Source organism: Lepidochelys kempii, chromosome 10 (assembly GCF_965140285.1).
Source record: "Lepidochelys kempii isolate rLepKem1 chromosome 10, rLepKem1.hap1, whole genome shotgun sequence".
Taxonomy (NCBI): domain Eukaryota; kingdom Metazoa; phylum Chordata; order Testudines; family Cheloniidae; genus Lepidochelys; species Lepidochelys kempii.
The window spans coordinates 84,125,525-84,147,292 of NC_136389.1; the positions used below are offsets into that span (position 1 = coordinate 84,125,525).

General features: G+C 51.9%; 1 protein-coding gene across 1 annotated transcript in view; it reads right to left on the bottom strand.

Annotated features, from left to right (window-relative positions):
• RASGRF1 (Ras protein specific guanine nucleotide releasing factor 1) overlaps nucleotides 1–15,114 on the bottom strand; it is a 96,801-nt gene extending 81,687 nt beyond the window's left edge. The window contains exon 1 of the mRNA XM_073304567.2: nucleotides 14,796–15,114. Coding sequence (XP_073160668.1) covers nucleotides 14,796–15,071 — 276 coding nt within the window. The 5' untranslated portion in view covers nucleotides 15,072–15,114. The remainder of the gene's footprint in view (nucleotides 1–14,795) is intronic.
• Between the last annotated feature and the right edge of the window lie 6,654 nt (nucleotides 15,115–21,768).

Consider the following 21,768-nt stretch of genomic DNA (forward strand, 5'->3'; position numbering starts at 1 on the left):
GCTTTGAAAATCCCAGCCTAAAGCTTGATAATACGGATCTGAACATGGGGCTCAATGTCTGCGAACGGGGTGGGGACTGGATTCAGACACAGTCTCTGTTCCAACCTCGTGGCCTCTCCACTAGGTATTTATACTGTAAAAATAACCATTTGAAAGTGTTTCAGTGCCCAAGGGTTGTGACATTTGGGCTCTTTCAGTCCAGCCCAGGTGTCAAACAGGCGTAGCAGCAGGAGCGAAGTGTGGAGGCAACCTTCACCTTTGGCTTTTAGCGGCACTTGTATTTTAAACTAACCACAATGTTATTTAAGCTGGTTTTTGTTCCAGTTCTCTGAGACCCAAACCTTCCTGATCCTCCACATTGCACTTCCTCGAGGACAATCTGCCCTGCAGCGATGGTTAAGTATTCCAGGGGAGGTCTAAAAAGAACTTCACATCTAAACACACCTCTACCCCAATATAACACGAATTCGGATATAACCCGGTAAAGCAGCGCTCTGGGGGGGCGGGGCTGCGCACTCCGGTGGATGAAAGCACGTTCGATATAGCGCAGTTTCACCTATAAAGCAGTAAGATTTTTGGCTCCCGAGGACCGCATTATATCGGGGTCGAGGTGTACAGTCTGATTTATATTCTGTTACTCCAGCAGTTTCACCCAGCACCCTTCTCCCTGTCTCCGTTACAGCCGTGTGGCTGTACAGTGTGTTCGGCTGACAGCGTCTAGTCATTCCCTTCCCCCGTTCTCTTTAGCAGAATCCTGCAACACCTTCCCATTCAGCACATTCAGGTGTTTTCTGTCCAGGTCCTGCCAACAGCTTCCACTGACCGACCTCAGGAGACGGTTTTCCCCTCATATCTAGAGCCCATCTGGTAGCCCCTCTGGCTCGGGCAAGTTGTCCCATTTCACCCCCTGCCAGTGCCGGGTTTACAATGGCTCCAGAGGCTCCATGGAGCTGGGCCCATGCTCAGAAGGGGCCCCAGCCTGCCACACTTGCACTGCGCCCCGAGACCCCGCTGGCTCCCCCCGCCCACCACTTGCTCCTCTCGGCCTGCCTGCCAGTTGGCCGAGGAATCCTCTCCTCTCCTGGCCCCATCCCCTGCTCCTCTCAGCCCCCGGGCCAGACCCCAGGACACCTCCAGCTCCGGGCAGGCTCCGCTTCCACCACCTGTGGGGCCCCGCCTGTCTCCCCGGAGCCGAGCCGCCTGGGACTGGTGCAGAAGCCTGGCCAGTCTCAGCCAGGTGGGGGGAGGGGAGGTTGTTGGGGGGAGAGGGGGCTTGGCTGGGCCCCTCCAGGCAAGTGGGTCCTGAGGGAGCCCGGCCGGGGCAGGCCCTGGCCCAGCTGATCGCGCCACTCCCGAGGGGCCGGAGCGATTCCCGGCCCTGGGACCAGCCCTGGCTGCGCTGCCGGCTCAGCCCGGCAGACACAGTCGCCTCCCAGCAGGGCCGGTGCGTGCGGCCGGGAGGCAGGGCGTGGGGGAGTGGGGCTGTGGGGAGTCTGGGGGGGTGCTGGGCTGTGAAGGGGCGGGGAGGATGTGTGTGTGTTGGGGCACTAGGGGTTCTGCGGGGGGTGCTGGGCAGTTGTGGTGGGGCTGTGGGCAGTGGTGGTGTTGTGCAGGGCACTGTGCATTTGTGTGTGGGGATCTGGGGGGGCGCTGGGCACAGTGGGTTCGGGGGGGCTCTGGACATAGGGAGTCGGGGGGGTGTTGGGTGGGGGGGCTGTGTGGCGCGGCATGAGCCCGCCCCTGAGGGGAAGGGACTAGTGCCCTCGCGCTGGGCGGAGCAGGGCCGCCCCTGCCATGCCATGCCCCATTGCCCCTGGCTGGCCCCTCGCTCTGGGGAGGGTTAATCGGTTAATCCGGCCCTGCCTCGCAGAGGACCAGCACAGGGCCTGTGTACCGCGGAAGCCCTCAGAATGGAACTTAGCGAGGCCTGAAGTGATGCACAAATTTGTGCTGGCTTCTGCATGGGGTGAATTTCACCCCAGGGTCCCCGGTCCACTGCTCCTACCCGGACTCTCGCTCCTTCGTTTCTCCGTGGTACTTACCTGGCTGCTACCGTAGCATCTGGGTGTGCAATCCGCAGGTAAAGCCAGTACGACCGTCCTTTGTGAGAACTGGCGGGTGACCGAGGCTGAACGGGGCTGTGAGGAGCGGAAACAGCTTGGGTGCCTGCGGACTGCTCAGATGAGAAGACCCTTTGGAAGGTTCTAGATCAGGTTGTGCCAAAGTGACCCGAGTAATCCCGGTGGTGCCGACGGCCATCAGCCTGGTCTGTCTGGGCTGGAGGCCAAGGACGAGTGAGAATCAAGTGACCATGTGGATCCCTTGCGATGCCTTTCACTCCAAGGTGCTGCCACCACGGCTTACGGGGGGCGGGGTGGAGCAGACCTCGAGAGGGCTCAGGTGTGGTGGGGTGACCCGTCACACATCCTGAGGGCTCCCTGGTTGGGGGCAGCAGGGCTCCCCCTCATTTACCCTCCCGTTCAACACTGCTGGGAAGTTTCAGGGAGAGAGAGCAGGCAGTGGAGCCCAACAGAATACATGGGACTTTGGCAGCTCCATGGGTGGGGCTTGGTAGAAAATCACTGCTTTTCTCCCCTGGCCACCGCCTTCCTCTAGCTCAACCCTAGATATGATGGCTAGGAAATTCTACAGAAATTCAGTCATCGGACCTGCAGCAGACCTCAACGCTGACGGAAGATGGCCACTAGAAACCATGCCGAGTCACAAGCAGCAATCCCTTTCCTTGAGTACGTGAAGTGGTTTTGTCGTGTCATTACCTAGGGCCTTTTATGCACTATCCTAGTCTCCCAACGTTCACTTATTTGTGAGTGCCTTCTGGAACTGGCGAGAGTGCCTAACCCGAGACCCAATTTGCCTTCCAGTTGTCATGGCGGGTAGGTGCGTTCAAGCAGCTGACGGTTATCGCAGCTGACATAAAGGGCGAGACGGCGGCATTCTCCTGCTTTGGGTGGATGAGCCTAAAAATCAACAGCTAGCAATAAAGCTTTTAACTTCATTGACCTAAATCTCATTTGTATTGCAGAAGGCAGGGCCTGTCATGCAGACAGAAGGGGATGAATGACCCATACCCTTCATTTGCCTACAGAAAAGAACAGAAAATCCCAAGGCCAAAATGTTTGCCCTCAGCTTTAGGCCATAAAGTAATATTCCTTGTGCATGTGCACATAAATGACGAATACAAGCACGCTCCTGTGAGTGGAGAAAACGCAGAGCCAGGGGGGTCCGCTCTGCAAGGTGCAGAATCACCTTTGTTGGACCTGCACCCTGTTCCCATTCAATTTTCATTTTGATTTTTAGCAACTACTAATTTCCTATAGGATGTGTAGCCACTTCCACAGCCTATTCTGTCCGAGGCTCCCTCGGAGCATAGCCAGCAAGAGTGCCAGTTGCAACGTGCTTTTGTCTGTAGTCTGGACGTATGTCTACTGGGAACGGGTTCATTATACAACAGCAGATGGTAGCAACTTGTGGTCAGTACTGACCTGGGGCTGAATTCAAATTGGTGACCTGTTACCAAGCCCCTCCCTGCTCCAATCCCCACTCCAGGGCATTCTGCAGAGAGCTTGCACCAGATCTTTGCACCCCTTATGTTCTGCTTCAGCCTTTGGGTGATAGAGGGCGCATTGGCCTGCTGGGACTTAATTATTGCCCGACCCTGGAGTGAACCCCGCTGCACAGGAGTGAATTTCACCCGGTGTGAATTTCATCCTAATTGTTTCCTTTGCTTTTTGTAGTAACACAATATTTAGATTTGTTTTAATGTTGATCAATTTCTCCCTCTCTCTCTCTGGGGCATTGATTCCCAGTTCTGGGTTCTTTCGTTTGAATTCTCCTACCTTGCTCTGATTATTGTGCTGATTTCTACTGCACTGGGAGTCTGGGCAGTGCTTTCTACTGGCAGGTTAGGGCTGGAATGAAGATGACAGGACTGCTTGTGTGAATGGTTTTTGCTCCCTGAGAGACGCAGTGATGATGTGCTTAGTTGCCTCTGGAGCAATGGAATGGAAAAGCTCATCCCCTGCGTCTCTTTTTTATGTGGTAAATGTGAATGTCAGCGTGAAAACCTATCCAAGCTCAGGTGAGCAGGTAACACTGCACTCAAACGACTGCTGGGAGCTAGACAGAAAGAGAAGGCCCCAAATAATACAGAAATTCACCTTATTGTGGGTTTGAAAATGAAGTGTGTTAATATGCAGGGTCCTTATTCTTCATTAAAATAGTCACTGGAAGAAACTTATTACTCTTATATGACGTCCCTACGCCTGGCAATGTTTGACATTCATAGTGCAGTAAAATATTTACATAATTAATATTCTGATTGCTTGTAAAGAGGCTGAGATGCTACAGCAATCTGCAAGCCGGGTATGTGTCGCTGAGTGAATACAGCACAGGGTGTCCTGGAGTTGCCGTGGCTGTGCTTGTCAGGGATGGTATCGTTCTTATTCGGGCAATTTGGGTCTCTGGCAGCAGGCGTTAGAGATCTATCAGATGAGAATGTTTGAAAAAATGGAAGGACTGACATGAGGGTCCTGGCTCAAAAACAAATAGGGAAGTCTGTGACTTCGTAGGTGTATGTTCCAAATTCCGATTTCCTCTGGATAAATTCAGGTTTCTAACACTGACTAGCCTGAAGCTGAGTTTCTGACAGGCTCCACCTATTGCAGTGGTCTTGGCTAATGATGCGGGAGCCTAGAAAAAGTTTTCAATTAAAAGCTTTTAAATGTCTACAGGATATCTAGCATGTGATGGAGGCTTAGGCCAAGGTTCCCAAAGCCAGGTGCCTAAAGTCAATGGGAACAGCTGCAGACTCAGGAGAGGCAATGGACAAAAGATTTTTCCCATCAAATTTTCATTTTTGAAAACAAACCCCCAAAACTTGTTGATTTATTCAAAATTTTTCATTTTTTTGCTATTTTTATGACTTTTTAAAAATCAAAAACATATTTTGTTTATCAGGAACCAAGTTTTACTGAAAATCCAGTCTTCAGTAAATGACATTTCAATAAACATTTTGATAATGATTTAAATTATTTTATTAAAATGTTGATTATAATTTTGTTTAAAAAAAATCATAAAATCAAAACAAATCACATATTCCCAATTTTTTTTAAAATCAGGCCACTCAGTTAGGGGTCTAGCTCTGGATTTTGGAACCTAGCATTCGTCATGAAATTGTGAAAAACTTTGCCTTAATCTTTTGGAGGAGGGTTCTGGCCATGCAGCCAGGAGCAGTCTTGGTTGGTTGGTCACCTAGTCACTTTAGCAGCTTTATTCCATCTTCCCTAAACTCCAGTGTGAGCTGGCACAGTAAAAACTGTACAGAATAACTCATTAATGCTCCCTGCACTCCTGGGAGGGGGCGTGAATCGTTTTGAAACTCCAAGGATGTAGACTCAAACAATGTTTTGAATAGGTGGTAACATTTTCAGAAGCACCTTGGTGACTAGCCAAAGCAATTCTGTACAGTTACTAATGTCACTTGTCACTGAGATGCTCTGGAAAAAGTCCCCGTTTTCCTCGTTGTAGCCATGGAACAGGAAGATTAAGAGACTTGTTCAAACCTATGACACCCTGGCACCCCAATATTCACCCCGTCATGTATCAGGATATGTTTTGTACAAAGTATGCCTTGTGAGGTATCGTTCTAAAAATCTTGATCTGCTAGACAGTAATATCTCGTTGGATTGTACATGCTATCGTCGTATGAAGTTTGGAGATGTATGTGTTACTGAAACACGTTGTGAGGTTGAACACACCCATAAGCAGCCTTTCAGGTACAACCGCAAAAAGGCCAAACAATGTTAATGGCTCATGGAGGAAATGCACACAAGCACAAAGGTTATACCCCAGGAACTGTGTACAACAGAAACCTCTCCAAGATAGCACTACATTATGGGAACTGTTTGACCCAGGTCACAAAAAAAGAGCTTTCCAGCAAGTGGAAAATGACATCATGGGGGGACCCCACTCTCCCTGCAACAACATACCTGGAAACACCTGAGGGGCAAGGACTGAACTGTGAGAAATGATGGTCCCAGGCTAGAAGGATTTTTAGCCAGTGTATGAAAACCTGGGAAAGCCAAGGCAGCTTGTGCCTTAAGCCTCTGCCAGCCTGTTTATCACCCAGAGTGAGAATTTGCTAATTCATATCCTCCTATCTAGTATGTCAAGCTCCGTTTGCGGTTTTTGTTTATTTACTAAGGTAATCTGCTTTGATCTGTTTGCTAGCCCTTATAATCACTTAAAATCTACCTCTTGTACTTAATAAACTTGTTTTTGTTTGGTCTAAACCCAGTGTCTGGAAATCATAACTGGGGGCCGGGGAGCAGAGAGCTGTTGCACATCTTCCTCCACATGGAGGGAGGGGGTGAACTTCACGAGCTTACGCTGTACAGTTCCCTGTGTAGTGCAAGAGGGTATAATTTAAGGTTTACCCTTCAAAGGGGGGGTGCACTTGAGTAACTGGGCAGTTCCTTAGCTAAGCCTTCCCATGCAGAGCTGATCTCAGCACTTGTGCGAAGCTGCAGCTGGGTGTGTCCCTACCTGTGTGTATGCTGGTGAAAAAGCAAGCTTGGAGAGCTTGGCAACTTGTCACAGGGAGCCCAGGCTGGTGGGTCAGGTGGGCTCAGTGGTACCCCAGTTCCAAATGGCACCTCAGGGGGAACATATCACAAAACCCACCTAGACATCCCTGTGTCAGAGCTGAGATTGTAACCGTTGTGTTCCTGATGCCAGGCCTGTGCTCCAACCACAACTCTCTCTCAGAGCCAGAATGAGAGGCCAATAGCTGTGCGTGTGAACAGAGAAATGGCAAATGGGCTTCGCACAGCTGGGAGAGCAGAATCTGACCCTCCTTTGCGGCAGAGACAGGCAGGAGGGAACAAGCTGGGCCTGAGCAGGGCTAAGTCCATGCTCTAAGATTTCCCAGTATCAAAAGTAAAAAAGATACAAGAGGTGAAATTCAGGCCTTGATGAAGTCACTAAGAGCTTTGCCATTGATTTTAATGGGGCCAGGATTTCATGGAATGGAATGCAAGTTAATAGCAACAGAGAAAACAAAAAAACCGAATAAATCTTAACTGTTTAACGGTAGAGGTTACACATATGCCAGAAACACAAGGCCAAATTCCCGGCAGCTCTAAGTGGTGCAGCTCTACTGACTGCAGCAGAACTGTGCCTATTTCCACCTACAGAGAATTTGGCCCATAATATTGGCTGGCAAAATATCAGGAATCTGGTGAAATTTGCACTTGATTGAGGGCTCAGGGGCATTTGAGTGTCTAATATTGATGGTGCGATGAACAGATATACTTGGAGCTGTATGTGACAGACGGGGAAACTGTGCAAGAAACTATTTTAATTAAAATGTGATTTGTATTTCTGATGATGTACAACAGGGAACTGTATTGATCAAGGCACATTTGAATCCTTTCTTATGTCAGTGTTTCGAAAAATGTACCCCTGATTGCTTGTGGTAAATTAGGATATTTAGCAAACCCTGCACTGAACAGTTCATAAATACAACACATTCATTTGCTCTACTTCCCACTGCCAGCAGCGTGGTTTTGGATTCAAGGTGATGGTTGTAAATGGCAATAAATCTAGCTTTCGGCTTGAAACGTAGCTTTGCCTCATATGTTATTGTTTTTCTCAGTTGTGTTACGATTACCACTGAGAGAATAAATTATAAGACTTTAGATTCTTTTCCTGTGCACAGAGAGCCAGCAAGAAGACTGATTTCCTCAAATTTCCTCATTATTTGGACTGACGTGTCAAATTTGGGGGAGAATTTTTTTAGTCTGGGGATTGAACCAGTCACTGCAAGTACTAGACGTTCTTTCGTCAAACTTTCAGTTCTGTTGCCTAGTTGTAATTTGTCTCATACACACACACACCTATGCTACCCTTTGACTGGATAAGCAGAACTTGTATTATCAGGAGGACTTCAAAAAAAACCCTGGAGCACAGACCTCTCAGAGAGGGATTGCAGATGAACAGGATCAGGGTACTTTCGAGCATCTGACTTTCCTTCCCAAAGCAGCATGTAGATGTACCCTTTCCTCCTCTCTTTCCCACAGAGCAGCAGCATGCGTGCACCCCATCCAGCTTATATGGCCAGACCCTGGTCTGCCCTGTTGAATTGCCTCTGCGCAGGGGCTCTGCTGAGAGGTTCAGAGTTTGTCCCCTGCTGTGTTAACCTGCGCCCCGTCCCATGGACACTGCATACCAAACTGCCCTGAAAGAGCGCTACGGTACCAAAGCCAGGCGCTCAGCAGTTGGGGATCATGTCAGAGGTGAGGCTGCCACCACACAGAACAGCTGAGAGCAGAGTGCACCAGCTTCCCGCCCCGCACGCCCGGCAAGTCTAGGCCCAATGCTGGGCTTGCTTCTTTCCCTGTGTCTCACTGCAGAGCCAGGTGGGCCTGGGGACATTGCTCAGGGCTGCTGGACTGTAGGGGCCCGACTCACCAGCCAGTACACCCCTCCTGGCTAGGCGTGAGGTAGCTGGTTCCCCTCCTTTTGTAGCCCCTGCTGACAGCTGCTCTGACCTGCAGTGGTCTCTCCAGCTGGGTCACATGCAGTCTCACCCCCTCCAGAGCAAGCCAATAGTCCAACCAACAACCCGCCATCCATCTCACGAGGGGCCTTTGGTCAGACTCTGGATTTAGTAGTCCTTATCCCAGGATTGAGGGGTTTCCAACAGTCCTTACCTCAGTCAGGGGGGGTTCCTTTCCACCTTCCCCGCTGCCTGGTGGGGGACCCTGGCCCGCCCTCTCTCCTGGGTTCCAGTCCAGAGACCCCTTGTTGTCGGGCCTCCCCAGCTTATTACCCCCCTTGCTGTTCCTCTAGAGCACCTGCTACCCTGCCCTGTCTCCAACCTTTGCCTCAGCCTCTTCCCGGGCATGCAGTGTATCAGACGTGCTCTAAGCCAGCGGCTCTCGACCTTTCCAGACCACTGTATCCCTTTCAGGAGGCTGATTTGTCCTGCGTACCCCAACTTTCACCTCACTTAAAAACTACTGGCTTACAAAATCAGACATAAAAATACAGAAGTGTCCCAGCAACACTGTTACTGAACAACGGCTGACTTTCTCCTTTTTACCATATAGCTATAAAACAAATCAATTGGAATAGAAATATGGTACTTACATGTCAGTGTATAGTACCTAGAGAGGTATAAACACGTCACTGTCTGTATGTTAGTTTGCACTGACGTTGCTAGTGCTTTTTATGTAGCCTGTTGTAAAAACAGACAAAGATCCAGCTGAGTTAATGTACCCCAGGAAGACCCCTGCGTACCCCTGGTTGAGAACCACTGCTCTAAACCTTTCCCTGGAGAGCTTCTTAGCATGGCCTGCCACCCAGCCGGGTCTGCTGCAGGCCAGTTCTCTCTAATCCCCTGGCAGGGCTGTCCCCGCAGGCCCCTCCACCAGCGTGGAAAACCCTGGGCAGACTCACCCCCTCCAGCTTTCCTCCCCATCTCTCTTGGGCTTCCTGTGGCAGGCCTAGCTTCCTCTAGGTGTCTGCCAGCAGGACATCTCAGCTCCCTGTTTCCCACTAGGCTTCTCTCACTGAGTGAGAGTCAGGGCTGCTCTCCTTCCTGATCAGCCCCGCCTGACCTGGGTTCAGTCCCTTGAACTCCTCCCTCCAGGCTTGACACCTCTTGCAGGTGTAGCAGGGCAGGACTGATTGAGCCCACAGGTTCTCGTTAACCCCTTCTGGCCTGGGGTGGGGTTGGTACACCCCATCGCAGGGGCCATTGCTGCCAGACAGCTGCAAAGTGGCACACAAACTCTGCAGGTGTCGTGTGCAGGCTGGATGGCTTTACACTGCTTATCCAGCTCCTGCAGCCAGTGCAGGCGAAATTCTATGGGGCCCCCAGCTCTTGCTTCAGCTTGTTGCAGGAAAGGGACAGAAATGAAAGCGCTACAGAGAGCGGGAAGACAGCCTCTCCTCCGAGACACTGGTGGAAATGGCTTCTGCAGTCCTTCTAACCACATGCAGTCGATCCAGCCAATCAGGGAACCAGAACAAATCCCATGTGATTCCAACCAGCTGACCAACTCAACTCAAGGTTTACAGTACATAATGCAAAGCTTCCTCAAATTCCCACGGCCATCCTGACAGGGCGAACAATCCACGTCATGCCTGGCACAAGTCTCACAGATGGGAAAATGGCTCCAGCTAGACAGTGCACGTCCATGAATCCTTGGATCTGAATGTCAAGTCAAGGGTTTGGCCCAGCACCACCCCTTGACTCCATGCCACACGCGCTCAGGTAACAGATGCGGAGACAACTGCTGGCTACAAACAAATTGTGCAACTGAGAGGTGCACAGCCCGCAATCCGTGTTGGACCAGGGCCAGTGCAGACAGGCCAGCGCTGCTCAAAGGACAAGGCTCAGGTTCCTTTCTGTTGCCCTGCTCACACACAGTGATGCATAGACAACCAAGAGAGTGCCTTGAAAGCGGAACTCATCCCTTCAACTGCTCCTTTAGCACACTGATGAACTCAGACCATAAACCATAAATAGCCCTACAGCGACCCTACATACCCCCATCTGTTTAGCCCATGTGGTCTCTCCTATAGAACTCAGTAATCACGAGCATAACATCAAGTGAGATTACTTGAAGGAACTGAATCTACTGATTCTACAATGCTGAATCCTAGGATGAAAGGGCTGCCCCTGGAGATGGAGCTTTTCAGACAGCTGGCTCAGTCCGGAGCTGATGAGAATGATCACAATTCACTGCCATCAGACTGAAAGACCAGGCTGGCTTCTTCCAAACTGGCTCCCCACAACAACAATCATCAGTTCAAAACACACAGTAACCCAGGAACGGGGCATGGATGGAGAGAGAAAAGATCCCTCCGAGTAGTCTCTTTAGAACAGACCAGGTGCTCAGAGACTCTGGGGATGAGTGGGATAGCTAGAGCTGGGCAGAGAAACTTTGATGGGACCATAGTCTGCTGGAATACATGGTTCAGCTGAAATCAAAACACAGATCAAATCAATTTCACTGGAACTTGTTTAGGGAAAAATTGGGGGGAAATTAATCACAGGACATTTTAACATTTTGGGAATGAAACATTTTGATTTTTCATTTTGAAATGGCTTTTCCTTTTGTCATTTATGTTGTATTATATTCGATATTATTATAAGGTATAATACAAAAAGTCAAAACACAAATGATATAATTTTGTCAAAACAAAAAATGTTTTGAATGGCCCAAAACAATTTCACAATGATTCAGAATGGAGCCATGTTGTGAAATCTCAAAACCCTTTGTGAAACAGAACTTCCATCTTCCACACGGCTCTAATGATAGCTGTCTAGATAGATAAGTATCCATAGGCAACAAATAAAAAACAACCATATCTAGTGCTGGAAAAGTCTTCAGCACTTTTCCTTTCAAATTAGTTTCAATGATCTATTATTAGAATGGAAGGGAAAGGCCTGTGTCCCTGGAATATGGTTCTGTTCAAGGGGTGTATTAAGGAAATATTGCATTCATTTTACAGACTTCAGCTACCTTTCTTTTTAGGAGCTGCAAACCTCAAATCTTGCTAGCCATTTTCTTCTTCCACTGCCTCTGACAGAACATATTGCAGATCCAGAACACAACTGTGCTGCCATTTACCTCATCTAAAGCGCTGATTAATTCATTTACAAAGCAGTAGGCCTTCAACTGCTTGAGTAGTTTTATATAATTGTTTGCCCTAACAAATTATATGACAGTATGGGCCAGATCCAAAACCACTGTAAATCAACGTAGTTTCACTGACTCCGAAGTATTTACGCTGGATACAGGTTCGGCAGGCGCTTACTACAGCATGTGATAACAATCTGCCTTTTACCTTTAGGATCATTTTTCTAGGAGCAATTTGAAATCTGAAGGGATTTTGACATTCTTATGTTAGGGCTTAACGGCTCTGAAGCTCCTTACAACAAATACAAACAGTGATAATGCAGCTAGCCAGCACTGTGTAAGAGCAACTCGATGTGAGCAGGACTATCTATAGAGTTACGTTCTAAAGGGAGGTGGGCTGTTGTAATTGGTACGGCAGTGTGAAAGTCCCCTTGAGAGCTGATCACACTCCATGCAGGCTAGATACAAGGAAGCCAGGCTCCTACCTTTATAAATATTTGAGAATAGAACTTTCCCTTTTGCTCAGCCTTGCAAACTGAAAGAAGGCCAGTGACTGCAAATGAGGACATATCCATTTGTACCCTAACCCACGCTGGAAAGGTTTCCTTCAGCAAAATCTGCCAGGGTGTGCGAGGGCTACAGCATAGATTTACTAATGTAACGTTGCTATTTCCTGAGTGCTGAGCATTCCATCTTCATCTGGAGACAGTTAGGCACGGATTGATCCACCAGAATATGTCACCTTTTAAATCTTCCCCTGGGGGCCCAATCCTGCACTTCTGAGTCAAGCCGCTCTCACTGCTGTAAGTGAGAGTTCTGCCCGAGGAAGAATTATGTAAGAACTTCAGGACTAGACCCACAATGTATTGGGATTCTTGTCAATGCACAGACTTGACATCAAATGACGAGAAATGAATCCTTATTGACACTTCTGAGATGCTCGATTGTATGTTCTCGACCTCAGGTGTTGACCTTCATGTGCAGTGTCACTGAAAGGATATAATCTGAGTGGTGAATGCCATTACAATAAAGCAGTTACTGCCTACACCGTAGAACAGAGCTGGCTTGGGATACATTTGTCAAATTTGGGATGTGGATTGGCATTCACGGATTTGAAAACACTTTTTTTCTCCTGTAGCTGTAGAATTTGCATTAATGTCTCCCTTATGGGAGACATACCACAATTCAGGCAGATGATATCCTAATGGGCACACTGGAAACACGTAACGCTTGATGAAATGTTATCTTACGTGAGAGTCTCGACCCTAAGTGCCTCCAAGATGGCGGGAACCTAGCATAGGACCTTTGGTTGGAAAAACACGTAGCGAGTCTTCTGACGTGTAGAACCGAGACAAAGCTCTGGTGACAAACATAACGGCCCTGAATCTTCCAGGGGCTTCCCACTGGCCTCTGGTGTGTCAGATGTGATTCTGCACCACATATTTGCACCTGCAGCTGGGCACCCAAGATTAATTATGGCCGCAACTGACAGCATGGAGACATCTACTTATCTTCCTGTGTGCATAGCTCCGGAAGGCAGATGTCAACACTGCCGTGCGTGCCCACAGCCAGAGCACAACATAGCCTGAGCAAAGTCAAATGTTGGGCTGAGGCCTTTGAAAAACAGTGAGGCCACGTATGTCCACAAATGCCGTGCACTTTATATCGGCTGCCAGCCGATCTGCAAGCCTGGCGGGGAGCCGCACAGAGGACAATTATTCACTTCTGTAGAGTTATATCTGACATCATGCTTTTGTGACAGTTTCCCCATCCGCACAGGCGTAAACACTGCAAGGGCCTGATCGGAGTCCACTGGAAGCCGTGGAAAGGCTCCCGTTGACTTCAACGGGCTTTTGGACCAGGCCCTGAACTAATGCAAAGGGCAGCGCTGGGAAATAAGTGGGAAGGCGCTCTCCTGCACCAGCTCCTGGCACGGATTCCTTGGCCCCACAGGGCTTCTCCAGCCCCACGCTCCTAGGTATTTTCCTCACACCCTCAGTGGTTTTTGAAACACCCCCCGGAAATCACATATTTGCTGCCATGCCCTTGTTCGCCCACCCCGCAGCCGTCCTGGACCAGGGCCCATGGCACCTCTGGGTTTGTGCCCCGCCGGGCACAAGGGAGCCCAGTCTTGGTTTGTCCCTAGGCTCCAAGGGAAGCACATGAGGATACTCGTCTGGTGCCATCCCAGCAGCACCCTGCGCTGCACAGCGAGGCCCCGAGGCCGGGCAGGGACAGAGGCCAGCTGCGCCCGCCCAGCCTCCCCCCGCGGAAACGCGGCTCCGGCGCGGATTTTGCGTTGGGGGCAGAGGGGGCTGCGGAAGAGCCGCTTCCCCTCGGCGCCCATCGGAGGGCGCCGTTGCGTTGCAAGGACCCGCCTAATTAAATCCGGCTGATTACCCATAATGTAGGGGAAACGTTCTCCTGATAGTCCCCAGCGGAACGCTAATTAATTAGCTGGCCACTGCGGCTCCGTAGCGCCTCCAAGAGCCGCCCGCCGGTCGGTGCATTTCGCAGCGGGCTCCAGCCTGCTAATGACCGGCCGGGAGCCAGAGCTCGCACCGCAGCGCCCGCGAACCCGCCGGCTCTGCGGGCACGACGGGCACCCGGTGCTGGGCACAGCCCGCTCCTGGCCCGGCCCCCGCCACTGCAGCTCCCGCGCTACCTGGCCGCGCCAGCATCCCCGGCAGCACCGTGCCCGCCCGGGGCTTTACCGACCGTGCGTGCACACCGCCTGTACTGCCCACACCTACACGCCAGACTGCACACCTAGCCACACTGTGTTGCACGCCCTATCTTGCACACACACGCTATGCTGCATGCATGTCATTGCACGCCGTATTGCACGCGATGGAGCACGCGCGCCCTGCCTTGCACACGGCATTGCACACGCACGCACTGTTTTGCACGCGCACACCGTATTGCACACTCTACCCCAGGGCTCCCTGGCAGCCTGGCCCTTGCGACCCCCGCCCCGGGCGGTCCCTAGCGCGCTGCCGGGGTGCCCAGGAGCGGTCCCTGCCCGCTCGCCCTGTGCGGGGCCGGGCCCGGGCCAGCCGCAGCCCCGCGCCCTGGGGTGGCTGCGGGGCCCCGAGCCGCCCGCCCAGCCCGCGCGGCACCGACCTGCTTCTCCAGCGAGTCCTTGGCCGAGAGCCCGGGCTTGGGGGAGGGCGCCCGGTCGCAGGCGCTGCCCTCCAGCAGGTAGAGGCCGGAGGGCCGCGAGCTGGAGTCGCTCTCGAAGCAGAAGAGCATGTTCTGCAGCAGCGCGAACCACTTGCTCTGCCATTTCGTGTTGTCGCCGCCGCGCTTGCTCAGGTAGCCGCGGCGGCTGCCGTCCCGCTTCGCCAGCAGCCCCAGGTAGGCGACGTGCCCGTCGTTCAGCCGCATCCCCTTCTGCATGGTGCTCAGCCGGCCCCCGGCGAGCGGCGCCCGGCGCCCGGCCCCGGCCGGCGCGCGGGGGACGGAGCCCGAGCCCGACGCGTCCCCGCTGGGCTGGCAGCGCGGCTGGATGCGGGAGCCCCGGATCCTGCCAGCGGGGGAGTCATGTGATGCGAGCCGAGCCGAGCCGAGCCAGGAGCGGCAGCATGGACCGCGCCGCGCACGGCCCGCTACGGGCAGGGGGGACCTGCCGGGCGCGCAGGCGGCCGCGTCTCCATGGCAGGGCAGGGCAGGGCGGGCGCGGCCGGGGCGGGGGGGGGTCAGGGCAGGCGGGTGCCCGCAGCCCGCCGGGGCGGCCCCCGCTGCATCGCGCCCTGCCCCGGGCTCAGCGCGTCCGGCGCGCACCGCGAATTTCAGCGCCGCGCGCAGAGCCCCCGGCTCCTGGCCGCGGGCGCGCAATTAGCGCCCCTGGCGCCGGGCCCCGCGGGACCCCAGCGGCCCCGCGCCGGGCGAGCCCTTCCCGGCCCCTCGGAGAGAAGCGCGAGTGTGCGGCCAGCCGCGTCCGAGGCGCAGCGGCGGCGTGCGGCGGGCGGCACCTTAACGGCAGAGCCGGCGGTATTTTTAGCTTCTCCTCGCCTACACACTGGCGTGGAAAGTACAGGGAAGGCTGCGTCCCCCGCCCGGGAGCAGAGACGGGAGCGGGCAGGCGCTAGCCCTGCGGCGAGATGCGCAGCTTCTCCTTCGGGGGCAAGGAGAGCGCGCAGTCCGGCTGCAGAGCCCGGCCGTCCTTTGCGAGCTGGGGCAGTTGGATTTGGATTTGAAGGAGGCCGGCCCCCTCCATCGCCCCTCAGTGCCGCCCTCCCCCCGAGAGCAGAGCTCGGGGAGCTCTCCCTCAGCGTAGGGAGTCTCACTGATTAACGGCCCAGTAATCTGTTAACTACTAACTACCGCCTGTGGCTACATTGTAAGGGGCTTTGTGGCCTGGCTGGAGTAATGTAAACAGTTTCCCACCCTGAGCTCTCAGCTTGAATAGGAATCTCCTAATCTGTGTACGCTGGGATCCTCCCAGGCTGGGGTAATGTGAGACCAACCCTCTGAACGCCAAAGCATTCTTGATCCAAAAACCTCCAACCCCATTCCCGGTTGTCTTTGCTCCTTTGCTTCCCATCACAACCCCCAGGTGATATTCCAGGCCACCCCAATGGTTTAGTACCAGTTGAGCACAGGAACAGGTGGGGGAGGGGGAGAAAGGGAGACCCCTCTGCTTATTTCCATTGGGCTAATTTAGTTTCCTGCAATTCCTTCCTTTTGGCCCTTGTGTACTTCCGGAGTGGAAGAAAATCACAGAAGCAGCCAGGCGAGAGCTGTGTGCAGGGGAAGGGGAAGGGGAAGCTGTAGGGTGTTACCCCTTCCCTTTCTGGCCGGCAGGAAGGACAGGGCTCTGCCAATGTGTATCATCCCACTCCCCTACACAGGAGCTATGGCACCAAACTCTGCCCAGCTTCCCTAGATACCATGGTAAGTAAAACCTACGCCAGGCAGAAATTTCAGTTCCCTGAGTGGAGTGGCAGCTGATCGGGGGCAAGGGGGATGGAAGAGGGGCCTTTGCAGCACTGCACCTGTGCAAAGTCAGGTGTTGGGCTGAGGCCTTTGAAAGACAGTGAGGCCCTGTATGTCCACAAATGCCGTGCACTTTATATCGGCTGCCAGCCGATCTGCAAGCCTCGCGGGGAGCCGCACAGAGGACAATTATTCACTTCTGTAGAGTTATATCTGACATCATGCTTTTGTGACAGTTTCCCCATCCGCACAGGTGTAAACACTGCAAGGGCCTGATCGGAGTCCACTGGAAGCCGTGGAAAGGCTCCTGTTGACTTCAATGGGCTTTTGGACCAGGCCCTGAACTAATGAACCTGCTGCTTGAAAACATGGCTAAGCTGAGGAGGTGGAAAAGGAACCCCTGGCCCCCGGCCCAGGGTGTGACCTAGCTCCCATAAGCAGGCACGAAGGGAATCGGGAAAACTATGTTAATTTGACTGAAAATGTTAGAAGGCCTCCAAGGACTTTAATGAGGTCACAAATTGCCATGGTAACACCGAGGAATGGTCTGGGCAATAAGAAGGTTGTTCACATTTGCAGGCACCGAGGAACTGATTTGATTGGACATTTCATGTGACCACACCCTTGGTGGCCATGTCTAGTGCCCCACGGGGACCTTTTGGTGTTTGGATCTGGAGGTGTGGCTTTGGCAAGCACATCGAGGCTACAGCGACACCCTTGCGGAAACCAGAGAGGACATCATACCTTAACCACAAAGACAACGCAGGCTTCAAGTGCCTGCGATACCTTGTGTTATCCCCCCACCCCAGTCTAATATTCCCTAACATACGGTCTTAGCCTGTCCTAGGCACTCTCCAGCATGTAGCTTTGTCTCTTTGTTTCCAGTCCTGGCAGTCACAATTGACTCAAGTGCTTTGTACCATGACAGGCTGAATGTCACGCAGCTGGGGTGAAAGAACTGGTGGCTGAATGTCAAACATGCCAGCAAAAAATGAGCCCATGTGTCCAGGAGCAGCAGGCTGGGAAAAGAATAATTCACCACACCAAGAAACTTTGATTTGTTTTCTATCCTCTCTCTTGTCTTCTACATGAATTAGCCAGAATTAATCCCAGCTGCTGAGGAAATGGGCCTGCCTCTGCTCTTCCTTACTCCAGTCTTGTAGTGCTGTAACACTGGGACCTCCTGTGGATCTGCTTCCAGTTGACAGCTGGAGAATCAGGCCCAAGCTAGAATGTTTGAGTTGATCTTTCTTTCCACCCAAAGGAACAGGGTGAGTTGCCAGGGCATTTTACTGACATCTTTAACTTACAAACTTTATGTAACTGCTGGAAATGGCCCACCTTGATTATCACTACAAAAGGTTCCCACCCCACCCTGCTCTCCTGCTGGTAATGGCTCACCTTAAGTGATCACTCTCTTGTTACAGTGTGTATGGTAACACCCATTGTTTCATGTTCTCTATGTATATAAATCTCCCCCCTGTATTTTCCACTGAATGCATCCAATGAAGTGAGCTGTAGCCCACGAAGCCCATGTAGCCCATTTATTTATGCTCAAATAAATTAGTTAGTCTCTAAGGTGCCACAAGTCCTCCTTTTGCGAATACAGACTAACATGGCTGCTACTCTGAAACCTTTATGTAACCAATAATAAAAAGGATTTTTTTTCCAGAACAAATGTTAATTTCTTTCTCTGTTTCCAAATATTTTAATGGCAATGTTTTCTTCTCTCTCTCTGTCCTTAATCAACTTTTAAAGCTCTCTCTTGCGCTGCTTGCTCATGATAGCAGTCTAAGGCCAAGGCCTGGGATTTCATACTTGTGCCTAAACTTACGTTATTTTTATTTGGAGAAGCACCTAGGGGCCAGGCTCTCCTTGTATAAAAACAGAACAAAGATGGCTGCTGCCCACACTAGATCTGTAATGTATTTTCCCAATATGTTATTTGCAGAAAATCATTCACCCAGCCCAACTCTAATCCACGCCCTGTGTGAAGCTCATTCATGTATTTTTACTCACAGTATGTTCCCAGGCCTCCAGTCTGAAGTCCCACCCATATACCTGAGAAAAAGTGCAAGATGTAACGGCAAAGATGAAAAAAGTGCAACACCCATAAAGAGCGGGCCCTGGGCTGCTGTCCCAGTGCACAGGACAGGAGGAGGAACATGAGTGGTGCACAAAGGCCCAGGACAGAATCCCAGGAGAGACGAGCAGGTAATAACAGAACTGTGGCAAAGGGAAAGGGCCCCGCACTGTATATTTTCTATACAGCGTGTATTTCAACATACTGCAAAGAGAAATGGAACGCTGCCTCATGCAGCTCTAAAGTACATGTTCTGAATGGTTTGCAGGGCCAAAGGATGCGACGACAGTGAGGTGAGTAAGTGGTGTTTGGACCATTGGCCAAGGCACCAAACCAAGGCCCCAACATTTAGAAATGCTCTGAACAATTCTGCATGTCAAACATTCAACGAGATAAGTTAGTTGCAGGTGCTGTGATTGCACCGGCAGCTGCGGTAAGTGTGTGTGCAGATAAGCGGTTCCAGGGCGTAGTGTTCATTTTCATGGACAGCTACAGACATTGTAATGTCCAGTTCTAAAAATCTGAGTCCAGCCCCTCGCCTGTCCCACAGCGAAGGTCGCTCAGTCGAGTGGCTGGTCATTTTGGCAATAATACTAGAAGGCCGGTGATGTGGGTTTGCTGAGTTCCAGTTGATCTCACAGCGCTTGTTGTGGGGGTTACAATAACTAGGGTTGCAGATTGGCTGTCTACTAACACAAGCCTGGCACCGTTGCTGTGCCAATATAGTGGGGAGAGAGGGGTGAGATGGGCTGGGATTTGTTTTGTCGGGGGATTTAGGCTCCTGCGTTTGCCCACTGCCAGCTCAGTTACTGTGCAGACAGCTATCTTTTATGTGCCAGCACCCTGCTAATCAATTCCGTTTCTACAGAGTCTCCGCCAGCATTCAAGCTTGGATGGAAGAAAAGATTTGTTATTCTGAGTGCTGCTGTAAAGCCACAGACAACGCAAATTGGCTTTGCTCCCTGTGCCCTGACAACCTCGTTTCAGAATGTTCCGTTTTCCCTCCCCCACCTGACTGTGACACCCAGCACACGCCAAGGCTGGCTTTTCAGTACCGGTGCTGCCGGTGTGTGTGAAATACACTCGAGAGGAACCTAGCAGGGGGCTGGTTACCAGGGCGCCCGCATCTGCTGCATCTGTTGCGGACATGAGCCAGCAGTGGGCAAACAGCAGGTTAATAAACATTCATCCTAAGGTCAAAGAGCAGTGTGGTGCACCCCCCAGGCCTCCTCCCCCTGCTGACATTCAGGGACCAGCAGTGTGTAGGCTGCATGCAGGGAGCAAAGGTGTGCTCCAAATGCACTACCTGGGGGGAATGCAGCCTTGCAGCGTGGGCAGTGATCAGCCCTGTGTGTAATGCTGGTCTCTCTCTTTTGTTCATGGATTCCGGACAAGGTCCTCACGCTTACCAGCCACCCTGGTTTAGCTACAGGTTGAGCACACTAACCTTAAACACGTGCACAAAACAAAACCCTTTCCTTCTCTACCACACACTGCTGGACAACGTGGGAGCTGGGGCTTACCAAATGCTCCCCTCCTGTCTCAGACCTGCACTGCGAGGCCTGGTTTGATTGACATGCCTACAAACCTCAGCTAGCTTAGCAGAGCGGATCAGCTCGCCAAAAGCCAGCACATAAGTCAGAACCTGGACATTGTTCCATGAGCTCCAAACGCCGCAGCCCATTCAGTTGCTCGCACGGCAGATTGCACGTTAGTGTCCCGACTCCCGAGGTGGCACTGAAGCCTGGGCATTTTCATACAGCTACGGTTCTGCGGCACCGGCCTGGTCGTCAGCTCTGGCCCAGGGAAGCAGCAGAGGGGGCAGGTCAGGGGTTGACACTTGAGGTCACTGAAATGTCTTTCCCAGGACAGCAACTTCCAGAGCTGTGACAATTGGGTCACGTTTTCTTTACCAAAATCTTGACAGTGACCACACGATGCACACCTCAGACGCCCTCACCTACGCTCCAGTTTGAATGCTCAGATTTCCCTGGGTGAGGTACGTTTTAGAGCGGAAACAAGCTACGTGCACCTGACTCCCACATGAACACTGGGGGGCAGGGTTGCGGTTGAAAAGCACCTGCGTGATTTAGGATTCTGAGCACGACCGAGAGTCAGGCCAATGGGACTTCTGTGCCTAAGACACTGACAGTGTGTCTACACTGCAAAACAATATCCCACACCAGCGAGGCTCCGAACCTGCATCAGCTGGCTCAAGCAAACGGAGCACTAGAAACAGAGTGTAGCTGTTCCCGTTCGGGCTGGAGTCCAGCTGTGAGACCCTCACCTCTCCCCGCCTTTCAGAGTCCGGGCTCCAGCCCGGGCAGGAACAGCTACACTGCTATTTCTAGTCCCATGGCGTGAGCCCTGCAAGGCTGAGGCAGGCGACCCGGGCTCTGAGACTCGCTGCCATGAGGTTTTTTTGCTGTGTAGATGTACTGTTTGGTGCTTTTGAAACCCCCCCACTTTGTTGAAGGAGTTTCAGCTGCACTTTTAGGGGCCAGGGAACAAGCGTTTCAGTTATAAAAACAAGGCTAACACGTACCAGGTATGTGACGTCCTACCGAAGTTTAATTCCTGTTCACTGAGGCTGTACTTTAGGCCAGGACTAGATGGGTAAAGAGGAGACTGGATAGTTACATGGTAATTCTGTAATTGAAAAATGCAAAGTTGTTTGATCACAGGATGAATCGGAAAGGCAATTTAGAGAGCAAAGCCAAGCCAGGTCTTCTCATTCTTAGATCACCAGCATAGGTGCTGGGAGGCTGCCGCACGCCATGGCTTGACGTGGTTTCCATCATATCCAGGGGTTACAGTTTGGTTCAATGGCTTTCAGCACTCCCACAATCCAAATTGTCCTAGCCCCCTGATCATCAGTGGATGTGGAGGTATCAGAGTCAGTCCCCGGACATTTATTTCTGAGGCTCTGGGCTGTTAGAACAATGGAGGATTTGGGGAAAGCCTGCTCACCTTTCCCTGATCTCACCCCCACGTGCTCCAGTAACCCTTTCTGCCCGCCCTCCTTAGCCAGCTCGCTTTGCTCACCTTTGGGGGAATGAAGTCAAGGGAAGAAAA